This window comes from Sturnira hondurensis, unplaced genomic scaffold (genome assembly GCF_014824575.4).
Source record: "Sturnira hondurensis isolate 20B ecotype Veracruz unplaced genomic scaffold, ASM1482457v3 Scaffold0019006, whole genome shotgun sequence".
In the NCBI taxonomy this organism is placed as follows: domain Eukaryota; kingdom Metazoa; phylum Chordata; class Mammalia; order Chiroptera; family Phyllostomidae; genus Sturnira; species Sturnira hondurensis.
In genome coordinates, this window is record NW_028091637.1 from 1,646,413 (window position 1) to 1,672,950 (window position 26,538).

Consider the following 26,538-nt stretch of genomic DNA (forward strand, 5'->3'; position numbering starts at 1 on the left):
TCCGGCTTCCCACCCCCAGAACCGTAAAATAATATATGTGTTCTTTTAAACCACTAGGTTTATAGGAACTTCTTACATCAGCAAGAGAAGATTAGCACAGGAATCACAGTGAACTGGTCATACTTGCAATTGTTTAATTATGACCCACACTGATTACAATCTAAATTCCCCAAATACCCTGTTTTCCTTTCACCACATGCCAGACCAACCTGAAAACAAAGTTGTGAGAATGAGAAGCAATTGTTCCTAATAAATACATATTGATTCTTATACTGCCTTACAACTTCATTTGCAAAATAAATTGCTAATCTCTCTTACCAAGGAAATAAAATACAATTATACTTTAGAAAAAGTATATAAATTTTCTTTATATTATGTTAGGTTGTTTATTTTAATATAAATAATAATGTACATAAATATATATGTATTTCCTAAAAGATACCTGACAGTATTTCTAAAGTCCTTAAACATGACTTTGATTTCTATCTACAGAATAAGAAACAGTAAGACAACTATACGATTGTCCACTGAGTGTTTGATCAAATTTGTAGCAATAATTGACTTTGAACAACATGGGGTTAGGGGCCCCAATGCCCTGAACAGCTGAAATTTGTGTATAACCTTGATTCCTTCCCAACAGTGGGCTACTCAGAGCCCACTGCTGACTGGAAGCCTCATGATGACACACAGAGTCAATTAATGTGTATTTTCTATGTTGTATGCTTATATATTGGTTTCTTATAATAAGGTCAGCTACACAAAAATCTTATTAGGAGAATCATAAGGAAGGGAAAATCCACCTATAGTACCTCATGCAGTTATTGAAAAAAATCCATGTTTAAGTGAACCCATGTGATTCAAACCCATGCCGTTCAAGGGTCCATTGTATTGAGTTCAAAACTCTTATTGACATGTCAGGCTCCTCTTTCTTTGTTTTTTTTTACAATAGCTGGAAGGGATTACTGTGTACTATTGATCATTTGAAAATATCAGTTAATACATTAAACTATGGTAAATTTCATAAATTTTACAATTTCATGAAATTTTAATGGTGTTTGTATTAAAAACAAACAAGAAAGCAAAAAAAAAACAAAAAACAAAAAATTTATCCAAATAAAATGCCATGTTTAGTGTATTTTTTTATAGCAACAAATACATTTCAGATGCGGTGCAGGTAATTTCTTCTCTTTTTGAAGCCAACAGATAGAAGGGATGTTATTAAATTACCCAATGATTATACTCTATTAGTGGGTGTGAATTCATAGGGTAGCAGCAATCTTATACAACATAAAATGGCCTCACAGAAGAAAAAAACACTTTATTTACACCCATCTATTTCCTCTGCCTGATCATCTTATATGCTATCTTCACCAGGGGACACCTAAGGGTCCTACTTCCACATAGCGATTAAATACTGGAAAGCCTAACATTCTCCAGAATCCAGATCTCTTTGGTCATCTCCACAACCCATCTCAACTGAGGCCAAGGTCATGGCACCTTGGAGGAGGCATTTTGAGAGGACGGGGCCTTTTTTTGCCTACTGTATCAACAAGGTATTCAATTTCTATTTCTTCCAAACCAGCATTCTCTCTCTGTTCTGTATTTCTCAGGACCAACTCCACACCAAAGCAGGTTGTGGGGAGCAGTATTTTTCATTGGCCAAAAGCCAAAATTAGATTCTCTGTGATAAACCAATAATAGTCTTCCCTGATCCTTAGGAAAGGTATGAAAGACTTGAATAACTCTTGGTGAATAATTTGCAAAGCATTGGTCAGGTTCACAATTGTCTGTCTTCTGTAATGTTTTCCACTTTGGTTTTATTCGTTAAAGGCTTGAGTGCTTTGAGGGCTTAAGAACCCCTGTTAAAATGTTATTATTTCTAGCACAGTAAGAGCTCTGGCACAAATATAATTAAGGACACAGGGCTGATCTGGAATTGGGCACCACTAAGACAGGCAAAAAGAATTTACAAAGCCAAAATCTTGACCTTGAAATATAATTTGGAACCTATCTTATTTCAGAAAACCTAACGGTCCTATATTTGACTATTCCCCAAAGGGAAAGCATATAACCTAAATTCAGTATTCTCAAGGAACTAAAACGATACCATTAAACAGCAAGTATACAAGATTATGTATGTGATATTTTTTCATAGTAAATGACCAAACATAATAAACTCCAAAATTAGAGCACAGAGGAGTTAAAATATTATCTCTGAATTCTGACATGCTCCATTATTGGAGAAACATGTTTAAAGAAACTGCTTCTGCAAGATTAGAACAGCATAGCACATTTTTTAGCACACACTAAATGATAAACTTACATCAGAATTAAATCTCAACTGGCAAATGTTGCATGATATGATTTGCTTTCTCCGATGAGGAAGAGGAACCCCGAATGTATGATTTATTACAGCTTTCTGAATCGGGTCCATCTGTAATGAGAAAAAAAATACAACAAATAGAAATAAAGCTTGTCAGTTCCATTGGAATGTTGCCTATGTCATTAAAGAGTCAATCTGTACAGCTTCAATCTACTGCTCACATTATAAAAACATTTTTATTCTAAGAAATGGCATGCCTACTTTGTCAAAAAATAGAAAACAATAAGCCTGAAGCGCACTATTATGAGGAAATAATAAATGTACCCATTAGAGTCTGCATACTGCTTTTCTCATTTAGAATCAACAATTTTCTCAGTTTGATAATCCGAAAATATAATTAAAGGTTTATCAAAACTCGAGTTATTATAAAGCCCAGCAATTGTACACACAAGTGCAGCTACACCATTGCCCCGGATGCTTTTCAAAATAGACTTGGTTAGAGGGTCAGCTCTGAAAATAAATTATGGACCATTATCCAACATAAACCTTATACTATGTTTGGTAGCTTTCCTACCTTAAGAAGATAGCATGCAACTCCTGCTCTCTAAGAATTCAAACTTGAAATACACAAACGGTGGTGGGATTGGAGCTATCGATGCAGTCAACAGCAATATGCAGCTATCGATGCAGTCAACAGCAATTTCATAATCCTCTAATCCACACTGGTGTCCTATGGATTCATTATTTGAAGTTCAGAGAGTTTGGGCCATAAATTAGTTATCTTTGTTCATCCCATTTTCCCAGGACAAGAGGCACCAAAAATATGTCAATAACCAGGATCTAATGAAATGTAATGTCTCCTCACAGCACTTTGTCCTACAATCCACATCAGTGTTTCTCAACTGTTTGAGGCAGGTAAAAACTTTGATCACTTCTTAGTATGTGTACAACCTCTTTGCTTATCTGCTTCTTTTAAGGCTGTGATGAGGGTTAAAAGTGATAATTCATGAAATTTATTTGGCACAGTTGGTGCTGGGCACATTAAAGGGCCAATAAATGTTGGCTATTACTGTATTCTGCCATGTATAATGTGCACTTTTTTGCCCAATTTTTTGAGGGACGAATAAGCATGCACATTATACATGGGTATAATGACTGCATACCATGGGTATAATAATGGGCATAATAATCTCATGTATAATGTGCACAAGATGCACATTATACATAGAAAAATACAGCATGTTTTCTCTATTGCAGTGCATGTGAGAGCAAAGTCAACATGAGCCTCACACTCCTCTAGTCCTTGTTGTCACCCTGCCCATTTCTCACATGGCCTCAAAAATTCACAATGATTTAAATATTATACATATAGTCATGGCTTCTGGTGAAGGCCTGTGGACTTTGGAACTCCAAACTCGTGTCATACAAAGTTCTTACTGAGAGTGCTTACAGAGGGTTCAAATAGTTCAGATACGATTTGGCAGACACATACCAAAGCTAAGGATGTGTCTGTGAAATATCTAAAAGTCACCTTCATTGATATACTGTAGCTTGTTAATTGCCCTAAACAAGTCATGGATAAATCCCACCACCATTTGTGTATTTCAAGTCATCGGAACGGGTTAACTCATAGGCTCTCCTCACCTCCTCACCAGTAGGCAGCAGGAAGTTCCTGTCCATATTCACAACTTCTATTAAGTTTTCTAAGTACTCTTAATGCACTGTTCTACAGAACAACAATTATAAAAATAATAGCACTCAACATTTATTAAGTGCCCTCCTATGCACTAAGCATCGTGGTTTATATGTTTAACAGTTAATGGTAAAGAAAAAAATTATTGATGTAACAATTTTATTACCATCACTTTAAATTTTATTTATGTGGTGTTAATTCTCACCCAGATTCTGGATAAATCTCAGCAATGTGATTTTCCTAGATATTAACAAATTCTAGTATTCCTTCCTCCTTTACTAGTGAATTCTAATGTGTTCTGCTTTTAACTAGATTTATTTAGGTGTAATTTACATACAATAAAAGTCACCAACGTTAACTGTAGAATTGGTTGAGGTCTGACCAATACATACAGTGATACTAATTATCATACAGAACATTTGAATTCCTGGAAAAAGTTCCCTTCTGCCCCTCTGTGGTCAGTTCCTTCCTCCCACCCCAAGTCTGTGAATCCACTGCTCTGCTTTCTGTCACCGTATTCTTGACTTTTCTCGAAGTTCATATAAAGGGAATCATACAATATGTGGTCTTTCATATGTCATCTTTCATGAAAAATAATGCTTTTAAGAATCAGCCATGTGGTTGCATGTATCAGTAGCTTATTCTTTTTTACTGCTGGGTGGTATTCTTCTACATGGAAATGCCAAAATACCCTTATCCATTTGTCAGCTGATGAACATAGGAATTGTTTCTAGTGAATTCTACAATCTTTTCAAGTCTCCATACACCTCTAAAGCTCTTTCTTAAATTCAGTTCACTGATTTAATAAAAATATTAAAATTACTTGAACAATTAAAAAAACATTAAAATTAACTTCGAATTACAGTCTTTTTTCTTTAGGTTGAACTTACTATCAGAAAGTAGTTTGGAAGGGCATAAGGAATGGTACAGGACTCTCTCTCTCTCTCTCTCTCTCACACACACACACACACACACCCTTCTCCAAGTTCCTCATCCGAGTTAAGCTTCCAAACTTTGTCAACCCCATACTACTCCTATTTCCTCAGACCCCAAATGGGCAGCGCACAGAGCTTGAGAAAGCCAACCACCACACCAATGTGTCAATCTGGCCACTTCAATAGCCTTCATTCTACTTTCTGGGATTATTCTTACATGACTTTAAACATACCATCCCAATGCTTGTATGACAACAATCACAGAGAACACCGGGGGATAAGTTCCCTTTTGCCAATGGCCAAAGAAAACTCAAAGCAGAAAGAGGTCATGGACTTAGAGGTAGTTGTCTTATCATGGCATATCGAATCTGTTCTGTGCATAAATGGGGCCCATTTCTATCAGGGGATAAGGTGAGTTATGCCTATAAGCCATTTAGGAAGCCTGAAGTCCTCTTATCATAATACCACAAAATAAAAATGAACTACGCCTTTATGTTAAATACACTCTCTGAACAGCAATGCTGAGTTTTTATCTCGAGTTGGTGAGCAGCACACTGTTTTGATCTTCCAGGAACACTAGGCAGGCAGTGACCACGTTCCGTCCAGATTTGTGTAGGAGGTATGTTGGAACTAGAAGCCAAGCAAATGTGACATATTCTCTAGATTTAATTCTTTCATTTGAATTGAATGATGGTCTGATCACTGTGACTATACAATCAAATATCACAATGCAAAGTCATATATTCTTCTCCAGAGACAATTTTATTTCCCAGTATACTTAAAACAGGCAACCAACTAAATTACATTTTAAAGATGAATTTCACAAACGATAGTTACACCACAAGTATCCATCTTTTATCCTTTAGGAATCTAGTACAACAAAATAAGTTTAATGTCTTCATTAATGAACATAAGTCACATTCAACTCTCTTAATATATATGTCTATAGATATATGTAAAACCATGTACAACAAGAAATTATGAAGAGCAAAATATAAAAACCAATTCTGTTGTTAAATAGTTAATTAAATGAATCTACATGGTATGTAACTTTATTAAAAGTAGCATCTACTATCAGCTTGGGGCAAACACACACACAGCCACTGGTCATTTTGTTTAAACATACCATTATTTACCATTTTGATCAAACATTTTGTTAAAAAAGATGACTTATATATGTTGTTCTCCCCCCATGAACAAATAGGTCTGATCTTTCAAAACACTCATAGTTTACTGTGCATTGCACATTATCACTAGGAGTTCCTCTACCAAATCAGGCTCCAGAGATGCCAATATACATGGGCAAGAAAAAAGGGGGGTTTCCTGGGTCAAGTAAGTTGTAGGAAACGTAGGTATAATAATTGTAGCATTCAGAGTGCACAAAAATATTCAATTCTCTGGGATTCTACACAATAGAAATGTTTTAATGAAATTATTTCTAACATAATATAACTAAAGCTTTGGTTGTTTTGTTGGTGTTTAAATTTAGCATCCCTGGTTCAATGCATGCAGTTTAGAAAACAGTAAACTGAAAAATAAAAAGATTATAAAAATACGAATAAAATGTAAACCCTTCAGCACAAAAGTAAAGACACTAAACTAAAGCTGTGATACATAAAATTCAGATCCAAAAATCTTTCGCACACTTCATTTTCCCCACATGGCCCTGAATTGAAAACTGAAAGAAATGGTAAGATAAACGCAGTGTTTTAAGCCATATTTATCTAATTTCTAAAGTGGGGTATTTTGAAAGTTAATTTTTTCTAAATATCCAATCTCCCCAAACAAACAAAATTAAAGAATGATTCTGTACCTATTAATACGCTTACCCAAACTAGAGAAAAATTCAATTTCAAACTCAGCCTCCGGTCTTATTTAAAGGGAAACAAGTATTTTTTTTTTTCCATTTAGGGTCCAAGGATCGTGCATTTCTCTCAGGCCCTGCTCCCCCCTCCTGGCCCTCTGGGCATTCTGCTAAATTGATCTGTGACTAAGTGTGCGAGGTGCAGCCTCAGGTAGAGCAGCCATGGCTCCGGCTCCCTTCTCTAGAACGTCTGTTGTATTTTCAGAGAGAAGCGGGACTTACACCTGAGTCCACATTTCTGGCTCTAAGAGACCTCGTCTCTTTCTGTCCCTATTTACTCTTGTGGCTTTCAGTTTTAGATGTGAAGAATAAGCACTTAAATGCCAGGAAGTTTAGAAGTCGCAAAATAAAAAGGTTGTCTCTTCCAGATGGCATTTCGAAGGAACAACGGCAAGTGACGTTAACTCTACAGGTTACACTGAAGGGCACTTGCCGTGTGTTTCTATGTTTACCGTGTTATTCCCATGCTAGCAACTTCCTGAGGAGCTGTCATGGCCCCTTGCTGAAAATCATAAAAGTAACAAGCCTTGTGATAGCCATTGTCCTTAATATCTGTGACTTGTTGTATTAAGTGACATTCAATAGAGAACCAGGTACAATTATTACATCAACTATGAATTAGTAAAATATTGATGTATTTCTTGCCAGTCTCTCCTAACCTGCAAAGTTTCCTTTGAGAAATCAGCTGACAGTCTTAAGGGAACTCCTTTGTAGGTGACTCTCTGCCTTTCTCTTGCTGCTTTTAAGAGGCTCTCTTTAGCTTAAACATTTGGCATTTTAATTATGATGTGTCTCAGTGTGGGCCTCATTGCATTCATCTTGATTGGGACTCTCTGTTTTTCCTGAACTTGCATCTCTATTTCTTTCACCAAATTAGAGAAGTTTTCTTTCATTATTGTTTTCAAATAGAGTTCCAATCTTTTGCTCTTTCTCTTCTGCTTCTGGCATCCTTATGATGCAAATGTTGGACCTCTTGAAGTTATCTCAAAGGCTGCTTATACTATCCTCACTTTTTTTTGGGGGGGGGCAGTCTATTTTTTCTTGTTGTTCTAATTAGTTGTTTTTTGCTTCCTTATGTTCCAAGTCATTGATTTGATTCTCAGCTTCACCCACTCTACTGTTGTTTCCCTGTAAATTGTTCTTTATTTCAATTAATGTATCCTTTGTTTTTGACTGGGTCATTTTTATGTTTTTGAGGTCCTAACTAAATTCCCTGAACATCTTAATAACCACTGTTTTGAACTCTGCATCTGATAGATTGCTTATCTCCATTCACTTAGTTCTTTTTCTGGAGTTTTTATCTGTTCTTTCATTTGAGTCATGTTTCTTCTCATTTTGGCAGCCTCCCTGTGTTTGTTTCTATGTGTTAGGTAGAGCTGCTATGACTCCCTGTCTTGGTAGCGTGCCCTAATGTAGTAGATGTCCCTCAGCGTCCAATGACACAGCCTCCCCTATTGCCCAATCTGGGTTCTTGAGGTGTACCCTGTGTGTGGCCTGAGTAGCCCCTCCTCTTGTGGTTGAGCCTTGGTTGCTGTTGGCAGGTCAATGGAGAGATTTACCCAGGCCAATTAGTTACAAGGATTAGCTGTGCCCACTGATCACCCACCTCTGCCCTCCATGGAGGATCAGCTGTGCGGGGCCCTGCCGGGTGGTGATGCTCTAATGTCCACTGGGTGCATAGGGCCTGGGTTTTCCTGGGTGGTGCAGGCCAAAGTCAGCCCCCTCCTGTGTTTTGCCCAGGGCCACCCTGCCTAAACAATAGAGCAATTGGAAATGGCTGCTACTTGTGCTGGCCTTGGAGATTCCCAAACAAAGCCAAGCTAAGATTCTAGGCTGGATGCTGCTAGTGTCCTGCCTGGGGCCACCTAGCAAGAGGTCAGGGGGCTGGAGGCTCACTGAAGTCAGTTGTTGCTTATTTGAAAGGATTTAGGAAGTTAGGAAGCATGAGCCCAAACCAGCCCTTCATATGGAAAAGCCACAGTTAACAACTGTAAATTGGGTAGGACGGAGCCTCATGGGATCTCCAGGGTGGGGCAAACAGTGTTAGACAGGTGGATGGAGTCTCAGATATAGCATACACCTGCTAGCTATGTGGCTCTGCTAGCCTTTCTATTCAGGAGAAAGCTGTCCCCCAGCTCTTGTCTTGGTGCCAGCCACTTCAGTTTCTCCATGTATACCAATGGTGCCTTTCAAGCTGCTTCCCCAGTGCTGGAGCTCAGAGGGAGTGAGTCTAGCTAGATAAGTCTATGTGTGGGTTCTTTAAAGGGAACTGCTTGGGACTCCAGAAGTTTCATTCACTGACTCAATCCCTGCTGGGTTTTGTAGCCAGAAGTTATGGGGATTTATCGTCCTGGCACTGGAATCCTGGGCTGAGGAGCCTGGTGTGGAGCTGGAACTCCTCACTCCTGAGATATCCCTCTGAAACTTTTATCCACCACCCACTCTGCATTTCCACCCCTCCTACCAGCCTGCATGGGTGTGGTTTCTCTAGTTCCGTACTTGTCAGATCCATGCAACTCAATTTTTTACTAGTTCTGAGTGACTGTTCTATAACTTACTTGTAACTTTGATGCAGTTGTACAAGGAAGTGAGCTGTGTTTTACCTGTGCCTCCATCTTGACCAGGTGTCCTTTTCTTCAGTTTTTTTAAATGAATGTATAGCATTCAAAATGGGTATGTAACATACAAAAATGTGTATGCACCTTAAGTATATCAGTTGGTTTTTTAATGTGTACATACTCTTATCATCATCCCAATAAAGATACAGAACATGTTCCATAACCTAGAGGTTTCCTGGTTCTGTTCTTGCCCAGTAAATACCCTCCGGTGATCACTACCATTAGGAGGTTCTCCATTCAGATTATTTCTGTACACTTTTGTAAATGTAATTGTGATGTACATGTAATTGTACAGTATGTATTATTGGGTGTATGGCTTCTCTCATCCAGCATTGTGAGCATTTTGTCCCTTTTCAGCGCTGTCCGTTGTTCTGTTGTGTGACTACGCCACAACCGTGTGCCATCTCTGTAGTTGACGGAGGTTTCAGTGTGAATCTATTCTGAATAAAGTTCCCACAAATATGTGTGACTGCACATTTGTTAGATACGGCAGTCACCTCTCTGAGGTGTATAACAAGGAATTAAATTTCTAAGTAGGAGATGCACAGGTTAAGCTTTAATAGATACTGCCAGTGAGTTTTCAAAATGGTTGTTATACCGCAGTGCAATTCTGTCACTAACTACCTGGAGTTAGTGCAGTCTCGGTGGATTACAGTACACTGAAGGTGGACTGTAAGATCCACCAAGATCACAGTCCCCAACAGGGCTGTCCTCACCCCAGAATCTAGCTGCAAGTTCAGAGTCCCCAAGTTACCCGCACTTCTGACAAACTACCAATTTGAGGGTTACCACAACCCCAGAGGGCTCAATAACTTGCTAAAATGAATAACCAAATATAAGAAGGCACTACACGTATGAGTATAGTTTTATTATAAAGGCTATAAATCAGAATCAGCCAAGTGGAAAGACCCATGGGGCGAGGTCTCCGAGAATCTAGAACGTGAAGCTTCTATGTCCTCTCCATGGAATCAGGACACTCCACCAGGATGCATCACCATCCCGGCACCCTCCCAACCAAGAAGTTCGACCAGGCCTTGCCATCCAGAATTTTTATTGTGGTTTCATTATACAGGCAAGATTCGTTGAATAACTGGCCACATGCCTGAACTCAGTCTTTAGCCCCTTCCCGTCCAAGGCAGGACTGGTCCTGAAATGCTGAAGCTGGAGGATGGCTATGTGAGTTTTCACTATACCGTTCTATTCTTCTACATGTTCGAAATATTCCATAGCAAAAAATTTACAATAAGCACACATAAAAACTATATATTGTTTGAGGTGCACACATTTGTATATAAAAGTATGCAAGCCAGAATGGAAGAGCACATACCAAACTCACAGGAATTGTCTTTTGGAACGTAAGGGTAGGACTGCAACTGTGGCTGAGGAGGATTAGTGCTCCATCCATCAGGTTTCACTTTATTTAAAATATAAAAATGGAAACCAAAATGACAACACAGTAGCCGTTGTAAAATTCTCGGTGAATATGGGTTTTGTTATAATACCATACTGTTTATAAATCTAAAAGTAAACGTTCACGTGCAAATCATTCGATAGAAAATACATGAATAAAATCCATTTGAGGGATAATGTTTTTATTTTCCTTTCTATGGGATCTGGATGGGTAGGGGGTTTAGCAGGAACACCAATCCCTAAGTTCAACACAGCGCTGAGTGGGGTAAGTGTCTGCGTGTGTGGCTGGGGAGAGCTGCTGAATGCAGGTACACAAATAGCAAAGGATGTGCATGAGTTCACTCAGTAAATAAATGTATGTGACTAGAGGTAGATTTATTTTCCTCAATCTCTCTCATCAGGTCAAGCCCAAATCCGCAAAGTTAAGCCAAATAAGAAATAGAACACATATAAGTCACGTAAATACATGAAGGGGGCAACCAGTTTTGCAATGCACCAAACTCTCTTTTAGCTTAAGTCTGTTGTCCACTCCACTTCCTCTGCGGTGAACACTCTTTCTGCCGTGCTTTCTGGTTCATTGTCCCCTGGCTAATACCTAGCCACTGCTTTAGGACTCCATTCAGGACTCATCTCTTTTTCCAGATTTGTAGCAGACCCCATTCAAACGGGCCGGGTTTGCTCCCATTCACCCTTCATACCACTCCATCACACCATCTGAAGACATCTCTTGACCTTTTTATCTCCCAACACAGAGTAAAGTCAAGGCAGGCCTGGGTCCCACTGTTCTCTCTACCCAGCAATTAGCAGAGTGGGACACATGTATCAAAGGCTTAACACATGTCTGGTGAGCTGCTAAGTAAATCAAAGACCAAAATCAAAACATAACAGTATTGCAATTGTATTCACAACAGAAATGGGAAAACCTGCCTTCCCACGGAAACCTTAGGCATGTGGGATGAAGAGAGCTAATTAGAAGCAAAGACAAGTGGGAAATGACAATGTGGGATAAAGGATATAGCTGCTAGGAGTGAAATCTACAACTGCAAGCCACCAAGCGGAATTTTCTAAATTTTGTATTATCTGTTGTCATCTAAGCAACAGCAAATTGTTGACAGGCTCTCTTTGCACTGTATGGTGCCCATGGCAGACCATTTCCCCACCAGGCACCTTCCCAGATAAAGACTCATGGATATACTGGTCCCTGATCCGTTAGGGAGAAGTTGGTTTTATTCAGAAAACCAATGCTTGAACTGAAATGAGGAGAGCCATTTGGATGCCATCCAAGTGGGCAGGACATGTCCATGTGTAACAGACATTTCATTGTTGGTAGCCTTCTGCCATGACTCAAATAATGCTGCGCCTAATGTCCTCCGAGTTGAATAATCAAGTGAAACACGGGAAGTTCGAAGTAAAAGATGGATAAGCTTGAGGGGATCGTAAGGCATTATTTTTCTTAGAATGATTTATGTGCTCAAGCAAATTGCATTTGACCGATGTATTGTGGCCCTGTCACACACGGAACGCTGAGAGATGCCTTCACTCTGAGATTTTTAAGTGGATGTACAGAATTGTTACCAACGTGGTTTCTCAGTCATGGAAACTTAACTGTGGGCACACTGTTATACATCATCTATTTGTGGTGTTTTCAGTGGGTAGGGCCTATGTTTCACCTGTGTTCATAACCCCAATGGTTCTCATTCTTTTCCCTGATCCAGTGAGCACTCAATACACATTTAAATGTTATTGAAATGCATTATTTTATAAATAAAAAACCCATACCGTCAGAGGAAAATAAAAGTGTCAGTGGGGGAATAAAGGATAGAAGATGACTTCGTTCTATTGATGGACTTCCTTTTTCTGCAACAATATTTTTTCTAGCCAAAAATAAATCATTTTTTAAAAAAGATTTTATTTATTTATTTTTGGAGAGGAAGTGACAGAGAGAGAGGGAGAAAAACCTTAATGTGTGGTTGCCTCTCATGTGCCCCCCACAGCGGACCTGGCCTGCAACCCAGGTATGTGCCCTAACTGGGAATTGAACCAGTGACCTTTTGGTTTTCAGTCCAATGCTCAATCCACTGAGCCACACCAGTCAAGGCAAAAATTAAGTTTCATGTATTTTCTCTTGTTAAACTCCTTTCTTTTTTCGAAATCATGGTGCTATTTTAGATGGGTTGACTGATTAAAACAAAATATAAAAGTACTATTTTAATTGGCTTTTTAATATTTCCTTTTTATTTTTATTTTATTTTCTTTAGATTTTTATTTATTTATTTTTAGAGAGGGGAGGTAGAAAGAGAGGGAGAGAAACATCAGTGTGGGAGAGAAACATCAATGTGCAAGAAATACATCGATTGGTTGCCTCTCTCACACTCCCAACTGGGACCTGGCCAGCAACCCTGGCATGTACCCTGACTGGGAATTGAACCAGCAACCTCTTGGTTTGCAAGCTGGCACTCAATCCACTGAGCCATACCAGTCTGGGCTTAATATTTCCTTTTTAATACATTAATGTTGAATCAGTTTCCTAAGGCTGCTGTAAAAAACGTATTGTAAACTTAGTGACGTAAAACAACAAAAAATCATTCTCTCGCAGTTTAGGAGGTGAGAAGTTTGAAATCAAGGTGCTGGCAACCCAGTGCTCTGACTCCTGTAAAGAGAACTATTTCTGCATACTCCTAGCTTCTGATGTTTTACCAGCAATCTTTAGCAATCACTGATTTAAGGATACACATCATCTAATCTTCTATCTTTATGTTGCATTCTTCCTATGTATGTTGGTCTGTGTCCAATACCCACTTTTTATCAGGACACCACTTATATTGGATTATGGACCACTCTCCTGAACTCATTTTAACTTCATAATCTCTGTAAAGAGCCTATTTCCAAATAAGGTCTCTTTCTGATGTATGAGGTTAGAACTACCACAGGCTCTTGGGGGAGACACAATTCAAGCCACAATAAATGGAATAGACAATGTAAAAATCTAGAAACCACTGTGAAATTTTACTCAGGCACTAATTCCAAGATTTATTGGTTTGAGGAAAAAAATACAAATTAAAACAAGTTTTCTTGTCTTAGTGGTTAAAAAGTAAAAGGGACAGTTTGAACAATCAACGAATCACTGAGCCCACTCCCTGCCTGCCTTCTCCTTAACATGATCGTCTTTAGGGGATCAGTTTTGTGATCCCCAAAGGTCCAGAAAGAAGGAAGCAGTTCACAGAGTTAAAATGTACAGGAGATGAGGGTAATGGAATAGAAAGAAGTAGCGCAGGCCATTACTAGTGAGCCTGCAAATAATTTAGATGAGGTATTTTTGGAATGTCACAAACTCAAAGTTATAAACTCTACAGAAAAATTAAACAATGGCATATTGGTTATGAGCTTTGAGAATGAATATTCTAATTTTAATTATTTGGTTAAATTGGAAAAGAAAAGGCAAATCTGAGGCTACATAGTTTGCCTATTTCTTTGTTCAAACCACGACTTAATGCATTTGAGAAAGTATGATCAGTGGAATGGCTCTTTTTATACAAATCCCATCTCTGTATATAAATCCATATGATCTCTTCTAGCATAAAAATTCTAAGATAACACATGTATATGGAATTAGGCACATAAGGATATCTTTGCTTTTTATGCTTTGTTTAAAAATGCAAATAGAGCCCTGGCTGGTATGGCTGGCAAACAAACATACATGTTTGTGCACTTGTATGCATGTGTGTGTACACATGCCTATGTATCACTGATGTACCAAAGTATGTTGCAGTGTTTATCTACCAGTTCCCCACATAAAATCTCTCACTGCTTGGAAATGGGCTTAATTCAATCTCTGTTTTGGGCTAGACCTAATAACTTCTTAAAATATTCTACTTCTCCTTGCACTGAAGGATTCAATCCCTAATTCACACACATATTTGCCCCTTATTGGGTGGCCCTTATACCCCTTTCTCTTAGCTGGTAATGTGGAATTCAAGACACAGGGAGCATTTGGTGTTGGCCAACACTCACTGCCTTCCATGAACTTGCCCAGCCCACATCTCTGGATTCATTTCCATTTCTCCTTGCCTCTGATATTTTGCTTCTGTAATACAGATCCACTGGCAATTCTTTGCATAATCCACTGTGGTTTACTGTCTCTTGATCTTTTGTAAGGCTCTTTAATTTTCCAATATTTGCTACTTATATATTACATGCGTCATTCCTGTCTATCCTTTGAAATACTATTTTTCCAAGAGGACCCCCTCTAGTCTTTCAGTAGGTAAGGCTGAATGCTCCTCCTCCCAGTCCCCAAACACCCTAAGCATGCCCACAACAAGTTATAATAAATATCCATCGCTCAAATACTTTGCTCATAATTGTCCCCTCCCCAAATTGCAGAAGGTGCCACAAGCTTTATTTGTCTAAGAAAACCAAGTGTCTGAGCAGAAAATGCTCCAGGAAGGTTTATTGTTGAAGTAATTAGATGTACAAGCAGCTTCTCTTGCCAACTGTCAATCATTTTAAGGAGAAAAGTATCACCCAAGATTTAATTCTTGATTGAAACCACTTTGTTCAACTTTGTAGAAAAATTGCATTCTCATTAAATTGCATTGTCATCTGAAGCTGATTGTGTTTTGGGGCCTTGATGTAAATACGCCAAATGAACTGCATGTTTTAAAGTACAAAATAACAATCTGCCTCTTAATATGCTTGCCACATACTGAAGGCAATCCTTCTCAACCCAGACTATACACTGGGAATTGTCCACGGAGCTTGTTAAAGGTACAGGGCCAGAGCCCCAACACAAGGCAACTGCGTTCAATGTTTAAAATGTTCCATGGGAAATAGAGACAGACTCATGGATAGAGAGCAAGCTGACAGCTGTTGGGGAATGAGGGTGTGGAAAGGGGGATGGAGGGATTGAGCAGAAAAAAGAAAGAAAGAGAAAGAGAAAGAGACAGCTCGTAGACATGTTCCACAGTATGGTGACTGTTGGGGGTGGGGAGGGTGGAGGAAGGTGGAGAGCAGTGTAGGGGGATAAATGGTGGACCGGGTCCTGGTGGGGGGATACAGTGTACGGATGATGTGTTGCAGAATTCTGCACCTGAAGTCTGTATCATGTTGTTAACCAGTGCCGCCCCAGTCAATGTGATAAAAAGACAAAGTAGATAAATAAAAGGTTCCAAGGGAATGCCTGAGAACTACTGGTTAAAACTTGGTATTAAAATCAACTTCCTGGGATTAAAATGTTTTCATAGGATGTTTCTAGGAGACCAATGTGTTCTTTTCCACTACTAATTTCAGGCAAACAATCCTGAAAAAGATGGGATATTACCCTTGTTTCACAGAAATGGAATCCGAGGCATAGCCAGGATTGGTGATTTGCCATGGCAACCTATTTCTTATCGGGCAGCTCCAAGATTTAAATCCAGGTTTATTAATACCCACTGTTCTTCCTATATATCAACTGACCTTCAAACATGTGCAGCAGTTCAATAAACTTCTGAACTCAATTTAAGAACTAGATCTGAATCTGGGGTTCTTGGGAATTGGCAAACCCCAGGCAGGACCACATACACATTTTTAGAAAAGGAAGAACTATGAAGAAAACCAAACCAGAACAACTTGGGGAAAAAAAAGGCTATTTTAAAGTATTTCCAACAATTGACTTGCTTTTATTACACTGCAGGCTATTTTAATCCCCAAAGTGTTGCTAAACCACTGTTTCACCTCTGCCCATCTCTTTTCTCTACTCTGCCTGGTTTATACTTCCTGAGCTTTCTAAAGAACGTAAAGAAACTAATGTAGAGTTGAGCTGTAGTCAGAAGTGCTCAGCAAGATGTTTTTAACGGTGGAGACTAAAGAAGGACGAAGTCAAGGCCAGTGGGTGCTCTCAGAAACCCTAAAGGTCAAATCCACCTGAACCCATGGAGCAGTAACCTAGAACCTAACAGCTTCTCTTAGCCATCAAGGCACGGTTACATTTTGGTTATATTTTAAACATATTTTAACTAAAAAACATTAAGTACAGTGTATATTCACTATTGTTTGGAATTAGCGTCAGTTGTACAGCATGGTATTTAGTCGGTCATACACTTTATGAAGTGTTCCGTATCTCCGGTACCCAGTGGTACATACACAGTTCTTACAATATTACTGACTACTTCAGAACTTCCAATCTGTAGTTCTCACTGCCTTCACCTTTTCACCCAACCCCCAACGGACCTCCCCGATGGCAACCATCAGGCTGTTCTCTGGATCTAAACACTTTTGGTGTCTACCGTACGGAGACTCATGCAACTTTTTTTTTTTTTGAAAAAAACAAAAACAATGCAATGCCACTGCGCTACTGGCAGCTCATTGTACAAACCACACCCTACATTGCACAAAAAAGTATAAACTGTACCCACTCAAACCACTCTTCACATGGCCCATAGGGGTTTGAGGACCTGTGATGGAGTCCCATGAGTAAGCACACTGAGAATCACTGATTTAAGAAGTTGTCTCGTTAGCTGGTACACTATCTAGTATGTTTTGTGTTTTCCATGTACTCCAAATCTTCTACAGGGACTCTTGGAATATATTGGTCTGTAATTTCTTTTCTAGTTTTATTTTTATCAAGTAACACACATGATAACAAACCAAGGAGTACAAAAGAGCTTCAGATAATAAGGAAAACTCTCCCGGGCCATAAGTAAATGCTTGAAGCATCCATTATTTGTCTTCTAGTGTGACATCATTGCTCTCAACAACATGCGAACGCATTTACATCTCTAAACACTAATAAAGATGAGGATGTAACATGTACGTACTGTCACAGTTTGTGTTTCTTTCCATGCCCCTTCGCATACCGTTCAAAGTTTTATTATCTTTGGCATTCTCTTACTCTTTCATAACACTACATAAGGTTTCTACTTTATATTTGTTTTCATGAACTTGAGTCAGAATATCAAATTCCCTGTTTGAAATTATTTGTTTTCTTATCCATTTTCTCCCCTTACTTTCCAATTTCTGAATTCGCTCAACTATACTTCCCCTTCTAAATGTTCAAAATTTTCTAACCAAAACCTTTCCCCCATACCTACAATCCACTCTCCTTGGCTTTGTTTGAGGATGACTCAAAATGTAAAAGCTAATACACAAAATTATCATTGTTTTGACTTTATCAATATTTTTGTGTTATGCAACAGGATTGCCCTTCTGTTACTGTGTCTCCAAAGCAGTAGACCTCGGCCTATTTGAAGAGATTATTTTTTAGTTTTGAGCAAAAGATTTTCTACTTTTTTTATTATCCGTCTGTTGCTCAAAATCCAGCCCTATTCTGACATATATACCATGATTTTCTGGTTTTGCCTCTCGTTTTATATAAATAGTATGTTATCTTCAAACAAAAGGTTGTCTTCTCGATCAATCCCCATGCTTTCAGCCCCACTGGTCTTCTGCAATCTGTTTTGTTCTACCACCATTGCATCTGTAGAGCCTAATTCCAGACTTTTCTCTACTTTAGTTTTCTATGTGCTTCTGTCCACCTATCTGGTTTCCTGAAACGCATAAACCTTCACCTGGTGGCTGCTCAAAACCCCTTTGTTCCTTTGCAGCTCTGTCTCCTTTCTGTACGTCTTCAGGTTTATTTCAAGTATATCTAGTATTTGTATCATCTTTATCTCATTTTTGAGGAAAACTACAGGTTATTTCTAAATGTGTTTTAACAAAAAAATCTGAAGAAAAGCACACATACTAAAAATGCCCACTAGTGCAAAAAATACCTGATATTTGATAGGAATAAATTATAGTTTTCAGGTGAAGGGTTATTATTGCTCGCATTTGATCAGAAAAGCTACTCCACTGAAATAATCACCATTCTAAATAACATCGTAACATGAAGAACATGATTTAGGATCATGTCACTTCATCTGAAATCTCCTGAGAACTCTTAATGAAAGCTGATTTCTCCCACTCTTGGAATATGTATTTTCTTCCATCAGGAAAATAATACATGACAGCTAATAACTACAGTTTCCTCCTTCCTCTGTTGCTAAGTTTACTCTGTGTTTGAAGTGAAATTTCCAAAGCAATTCTCCAGATACTGCTTGATAACAATTTGCATTTTGTAAAGAAAAAAAAATTCCTTGGCTAAAGAAAAACAAATACTAAAAAGTCGACTGCAGTGAAAGAAATGTACTAGTACTAAAGACTTCTGCTAATTGCCTGGCAAAATAATCTGGCTGCCTGAGGACCTCTGGGATGTCTATGCTAACTCTTAAGGAAAACACATCACAGATCAAGTGTCAGGCTGCTAAACTGAACTTCAAATAATTCCAAAATATGAAACAGGAAAAGACCACACACTGGCTGGCATGGCTAGGCAAGAGTTGCTCTGACCATTTGTGCTTTTATCATGTAAGTGCACACAGCAATAAAAAGAAGTCAATACAGGGTTCAAAAAGGTGGTATGGAGGATAGCTGAGAATTAGATACTGGAGAGACAAAATAGGTTCTAAAAAACTTATTTTTTAGATCCTGGAATACAAATCTTCTGATGGATAGTCTTGAATTTATATCTAGGAATGGTCACCTACTATTTCTTTTTGACCTTGGGAAGAAGTACTGAGAGGATTAAATGAGGAAATACACGGAAGCACTTGAAACAGAGCCGGGCATGTTCAGAATCCATAATGGCACTGTGTGTTTTCAGATACCACCCTTCAGATACTGAGGATCACGTAAGTGGGAGAGACATAAAAAGTTACGTGCTGTTTTTCCTATGCTTAAGATCATGCCTGAAATATACAATCATGAAAAAATATCTTGGAATGATTGTTGAGAGATTACTCAAGATGATAACACATTGAGAGTGATGAATTAAAGACAAATTGGGAGGGTTGATCAGTTTAATACAGTTTTAAAAAAGAACCTGAACACGTGGACCAAACATATGCTTGCAAGAAGGATGGCCTTTGATTCGTGTTGATGGGAGGGAAGGGAGCTCGTGAAGTAGACAGAAGACGGGAACTCTGTGCACTCCTGCCTGAGGAAGAGCATGCATTCCAACCGCTGGGGCAGATACAGCAACGCAAAATACATGGTTCTGATCCCCAGGAAGCAACTTAGAATAATAAAAGTTAGAAAAACACAGAAATTTTAGTTCAAATGTGCAAATGTTGGAAGGAAGATATGAGGAAAGTGCCATGGAAACAAGAAGAAAGGAGGCAGTTTCTCAGTTTGAAGTGGGGAGGGGGAGTCAGGCCGTTCTGGAAAACATCAAATAAAGAACCTAATTTGGGTTGAATAAGCAGGAATTATTTAGATGACAAAGAGGAAATGACAATTATAACAGAAACCACATATTTAAAAGAATAAAAGAATGTGAGGTTTTCAGTAAACACTAAAAATTGAGGTATGAACAAAGAACAGTATGAATGAAAAAATCTGAATGTAGCCAGGTCATTTGGGGCTTGTGAATATCACATGTGCTATGTCAATGAACTTGGACTTTTGTCCTTGAGCAATGTTAAGATATAAAAAAAACACTCAGCTCAAAAGTATATGCAACAGCATGTATATTTTTAGAAAAATAATTGAAACAAGAATCTGAAGGGAGAAAATCAATCTGGAGTCAGGAAGACAAATCAGGAGGCTTGGGCAGCAGCCCGGCTAAAAACCACAGGTCATAATTCAGCCAAGAGCAACTGGAAGATGGAGGGATGGACTGGGGAGATTTGTAGGAGACAGGCGTTCAAGTCAGCATTATTGTTCTGAAATGAAGCCCAGGGAAGACTGATTCTTCTCTTTGGGTAACTGAATGCATAGTGACCACATTAACCATCACATAAATACAGGAAGAACGGCAAATTTCAGAAAGGTATGTTTGAAGGTGTGTGTGTGGGGATGGGGATTAATGAGTTCATTATTGGGAAAATATTAAACCTTATGTGCTAATGGCAGTCTTTATCTGAGAAATATAGTAGAGTGGCAGGAAATAAGAAATAAGTCTCTAGAATTTAAAAGTATGTTCCGTGTTGAAGTTACAAACGTTCTAGTTCTTAGTGTAATGGATGAATGGGTGATATGAAATAGATTTTTGAGTAAAATGAGAAGAGAGGGGGCTCCAGAGAAATTTCTGGGGGAGCTCTGATACTTTGGGGGGTGTCAGAGGTAAAGACACACCAGGGGAGCTGAAGAACAGAGAGCTGGAAGAGAAGCAGGAGAGACTGGAACAATCGAATCTAAGGGGACAGAGCAACTGGAAGGAAGGAATTACCATACAGGCCAATTTCTGTGCAATTTCTGAGCAGTTTATTGAGGGAAGATTCTAACATGCTTCAGATGCCCAATTTCAATGCCTAAAAGCTTAGACTGCCTATACTCTTCATGGTAGGCACCATAACTGAGCCTGGTGAGATACAAAGACAAGACAAAGTCTCGGGTCTCAATAAGTGTGCAGTCTAGTGGGAAAGATAAACGTATGTAGAGATAATTACAGCACAAGACAATAGTACTATAATTGCTATAAATCAGGATGATAAATAGAAACGCAAGTGAGAGACTAATGAATTTTGTTGGGGATGGATCATATAAGGCTTCACAGTGGGAGAAAAGATGCAAGTCAAGAGTAAAGTTGGCCTTTTCCCTCCATAAGCCTTTTCAGTAGATTTAATTAGGTTCTTCTTTTTAGATTCTCATATATAAGCTAAATGAAAATCTTCTGATGACTTCTAATCACTAACCTCTTTCAAAAATTTATCTTTATTTTAAAAATCCATGAAATTTTATGATTTAGATTTTAGAATGTATAGTGTCAATATTTCATTAAAAGACATCCACATTTAATTGGAGAACATATGGACAATTTAACTATGTTTGCAAGAACCATAAGAGTGTATCACAGTGCAGAACCTGATAGAGATAAATTTTTAAATACACTAAAAGACATTAAAGAACTAAATAAATGAGCAATATATCCTAGTATGGATAGAAAGATAGAAAATAATAAAAAAGCTTCCCTGTTTTTTCCAAATCCAACTAAATAGTCAATGAAATGGAAATCAAATGGTCATGAGGTTTTTCACAGGGCTTAACAGGATAATTCTAAAACTGGCAAGGGAGAAGAAATTATCAAGAATAAACCAACTGCCCTGACCAGTGTGGCTCAGTAGGTTGGATGTCAAGACACAAAGCAGAAGGCTGCAGGTTCCATTCCCAGTCAGGGCACGTATCTAGGCTGCAGGTTCAGTACGCGGTTGGGGCACGTAGGAGAGGCAACCAATCAATGTTTCTCTCACATGTCAATGTTTCTGACGCTCTCTTTTTCCCTCCTTTCCCCTCTCTCTTAAAAAATCATTGAAAAAACTAAACAAACCACCCTTAAAGAATGAGAACATGGAGAGACCATAACCTATCTGATGTCAAACCTTATTATAAATCTATGGATTAAGCCAATGGTATTCACTCAGGGAAAAGGAAATACACCTGAAGCTTATGAATAGATCCATTCTCAAAATGAAATATGCTATTTCATCCAGTCATTCAATATGTATTACTGAGTACTGATTATGTGCAGGAATGTTCTGGGTGCTGGGCTTCCAGCAGTAAATAAAACACACACAAAAGTACTTTCTCTTCATTGGGTTTATGCTGTTACAGTGGGGGAGGTACACCATACAGTAAACAAGACAAGCATATAGAAATTCAAATACCCATAAGAATGAGGGAGAAAAATTAAGCAGGGGAAAATTGAGTAAGTTTGGGAAGGTGACTTAGAGAAAAAGCCCAAAGGAGGGGAGGGAGGGAGCACATACCCACCTGAGGGAAAAGCACTTCAGGTAGAGGGCAAAGCAATGCAATCACCCTGAGGGGGTGCATACCTGAGCAAATATGTCATTGTCATGTGGTGGAGACAGAAAGGACAAATCAATGAATGAGCTGGGACATTTGTTTACCCTTGTGACAAAAAACCGAAATTGGATTTGTAACTCATACTCTACACAAAACGAATTCCCAGTAGATTATAGATTTAAATGTGAAAGCAAAACTTTCTCTTTTAGAAGACAAGGAGAATATTTTAATAGTGTTATGGTAGGAAAAAATTTTTACGTATGACAAAAAAGGTTCAAACACCTGTCAAACTAAAAACAACTGTTCATCAAAAGTCACTGTAAAGATGACAAAAGGACAAGTCATCAGTCTGACAAAGGAGTAATATCCTTAATATATAAAGGACTTCAATAATTCAGTCAGAAAAATCATAACTTGATAGAAAATACACATTTCAGAAATAGGAAAAATAACTAATAAGCATATGAAAAACTGATCAACACTGTCAATACTCTGGGAAATTTTTGAAAACATAAGTTTAAGATTCCATTTGCCTCCAACAAATTGACATAAATGTTTAAAAATGTACAGCCCTGGCTGGTGTAGCTCAGTGGATTGAATGTGGGCCTGCGAACCACACGATCGCGGTTCAATTCCTGGTCACGGCATATGCCTGGGTTGCAGGCCAGTTCCTAGCAGGGGACGCACGAGAGGCAACCATACATTGATATTTCTCTCTTTCTCTCCTTCCCTTCTTCTCTAAAAGATCAATATATAAAATGAAAAAAAAATTTAAAAAATGTACAATAGCCCCAACAACTGGTGTTGGTATAGACATAGAATGAAAAGAGTTCTTACCAAGCCAGGTGAGAATAAAAACAGGTACCTCTTTTCGGTAATATCTACTGAAGTGTGGTTCCTGGTAGTATCAGGACCCAGCAATCCCACCCCAGGTGACAGACTAGAGAAACTCACACGGTCGCACACAAACAGGCATATGCGAGAGCATTAACAGTAGCAGTCCTCGTAACAGCCGAGAGCTGGATCCAGGTCCCCCCTGTAGAATAGACCTATACCCTGTGGTCTACTCACAGAATGGATCAGCCATGCAGTGTGATAAGAAATGAAGGACGGTTTAGTGTGACAACGTGAGAGAATCTCAGACGCACGGCTTTTGTTTGGCAAAATAGGGGACAGAGAAGATATATGTATATATAATATTTCTGGGATGCCAAAAAACAAGCAGATATAAATAATCCTTTTTTAAGGTTATATCCTTAGGAACTAAAATAAAGAAAAACATGGGAATGTTCAATAAAACTCTTGGATAGTGGAGACTTCTGATTGGCAGGCAAGCAGATGTAATTGGCAGGGAAAAAATAACAAATTATTTTAAAGATTTTATTTATTTATTTTTAGAGAGGGAGAGGAAAGGAGGGAGAGGAAGAGAAACGTCGATGTGTCACAGAAACCAATTAGTGGCCTCTTGCTCGCCCCCAACTGGGGACCTGGCCCACAACCCAGGCACATATCCCGATGGGAACTGAACCCACAGCCTTTTGGTTTGCAGGCTGTGCTCAAATCCACCAAACCATACCAGCCAGGCCAACACATTATTTCAAAAGTTAAAGATAATGTTCAATTTCTTAAGCTAGATAAGAGGTTTGTGATGTTTACATCATATAATGGTTTATAATACCTTCTGTTTTCTTTATTGGGTATTGAGGTATACGGAGCTAAAGGGACGGAGCCGTGGTGGTGGGCCCCCCAGCACTCCACAGTGGGCATCGCTGTCCATCTCATTAAGGAGCGAAGGTATTCAAAAGAATCCCAACTCCACTACACGTTTTAGGAAATAAATTAACATTTTAAGTATGTGTCCAATATCTTAAAATTACATTAGACATGGCAACTCAGAAAAGTACTCAGAAAAATAAGTATGAAATATGTTCCTTGAAACATACTCTTTGAATTAAATTGTAATAAACTGAAATCATACATTATAAAATTCTCTTTTTTCGCAAGTGATTCTCTTATTCCTCAAGAAACAAAACATTTACAATATTCTCTTTTACCTAACCAAAAAAGTCTGTTCATTGCTATATTACCTAAATACCTCTTGGGGGGTGAGGAAACCTTTGAATGGTCATGGAAATAAAAGAAAATTAAATAAATTTAATCAATTCCCAAAACCATTATTCACCCACACTTATTTACCTTTAATGAGTTGATTACATGATTAAATATTATGATAAGCAATGTTTAGTTTTAAAAGCCAACAATATTAAGTCCAATATAAACAGAAATTACTAGGTACTCATAAGTGTTTACTATGTTCTCCTCAAAAAGAGAAAACACACAGATGTAATTAATTTTGTATGTATTAACCTATTGTTAAGATCACACCCCAAACCTTTATTAACCAGGAACTTCCCTGCTTCTGAAATCTTACATACGTTGTTCACTCTGTCCACTAGCTTCTTCAAGTTCTACTCCGTTTTTTCTCACTGTGTCCTGTTTTTATCTTCCTTCACAATGCTGGTTCTCTCTAGCCAAAAATCTGTATCCAATATCTAGCCTAGAACTTCACACCAATGGCTGTCATGCTTCATGGTTTGACAATATTTCCATTACATTTCATTTTAATACACCCCTCGCAGATCAACCAAACACTTGAATTCTTAGCTCCTTCCTTACTGTTTATTTATCACCAGCTGCTCAAGTCTGATATTCCTTCAAGATCAACTCCTAGCTCTTACTAGTGGTGAGATACTAGACAAGTTAATTAACCTCTTTAAGCTTGCATATTTATAATTAAGATAATAACGTGACATAGAAGTACGTTGAGGGAGATCAAGTGAGAGTAGGTTTGCAGAGGACATAATTAGCATATTTTCTGGCATGTACGAAATTTCACAATTATCACTTATGATTATTAGTAGTTTTCATGACTTATCTGAGATGAACAAATCCCTCACGTTGATTTCCTGCTTGTTTCCCACACGCTCGCTGCTTCTCTACAAATTCTGTTGCAAGATCCTCTTCCTCTGCCCATGTCTTAAGTAATACCCCTCTCCCGTATTGCATCTGTATTCCAATCTTATGACCTATTTATGTGATACCGTTTAGTGTCTTTGTAAAAGGACCCTATTGTTAAAATTGTAAACAAACACTAAGACAAACAAGTTCATGACTGCCAAAGGTGGCAATATATTGATGTGTCTGATATTCCTCTTCTCAGCGTGTCCTCTATTTACATTTTCTCCTGAAGTCTTTTCTTTTTCATAATGTCATCATCATGGCAAAAACAATGATTGCATTATGTATAATCTTCTGCTCTGTGGGGGAAAAAAGGAGTTTGATCAAACTCCTGTTCTCGAATCAGATCTTTTAAATGTGAAAGGAATGGCAGCTTCTATTTTAAGGTTTTGAATTCCACCAACAGGTGCCTTTCACGAAAAAAACCTATTCCATTTCTTCCAAGCAGAAAGCAGTTAGAATCTGTCAATCATAGTACAAAACATCCACAAGGAAAAAGCTTTCTAGAACACAAAGCCATTCGTTTCTCTAAATCAAATGGAAAGGTGGATCTCTTAGCCAGGCCCTTTCCTTCGCAGGCTCTATTCCCTCCACTGGCTAGGGACATCAAGGGCTGAAATATGGCCCACACAGCAAGCTACTGACTGCGAAATGACAACCTGCATGACAGATTCTTGCGTGAGCTCAGAGTGACCCCCCAAATCTACGGCCACCTAAAAACAATAGCCTCGGTCACAGAACACCTTTTCTCCCTGCTGCTCTCATTTCTTTTCTGGTTACTCCCAACTCCTCCTGCTTGGGATCTGTCAACACAGTTCCACCTCTCATCTGCAATGGGACTCTGGTTATGCCTCTTTAAA

At 38.5% G+C, this 26,538-nt stretch overlaps 1 protein-coding gene across 1 annotated transcript in view; it reads right to left on the minus strand.

Moving 5' to 3' along the window:
* Positions 1-26,538, minus strand: part of ZNF385D (zinc finger protein 385D) — a 276,420-nt gene that overhangs the window by 109,361 nt on the left and 140,521 nt on the right. Inside the window, exon 3 of the mRNA XM_037070755.1 lies at positions 2,324-2,434. Within this exon, the coding sequence (XP_036926650.1) occupies positions 2,324-2,434 (111 nt within the window). The remainder of the gene's footprint in view (positions 1-2,323; positions 2,435-26,538) is intronic.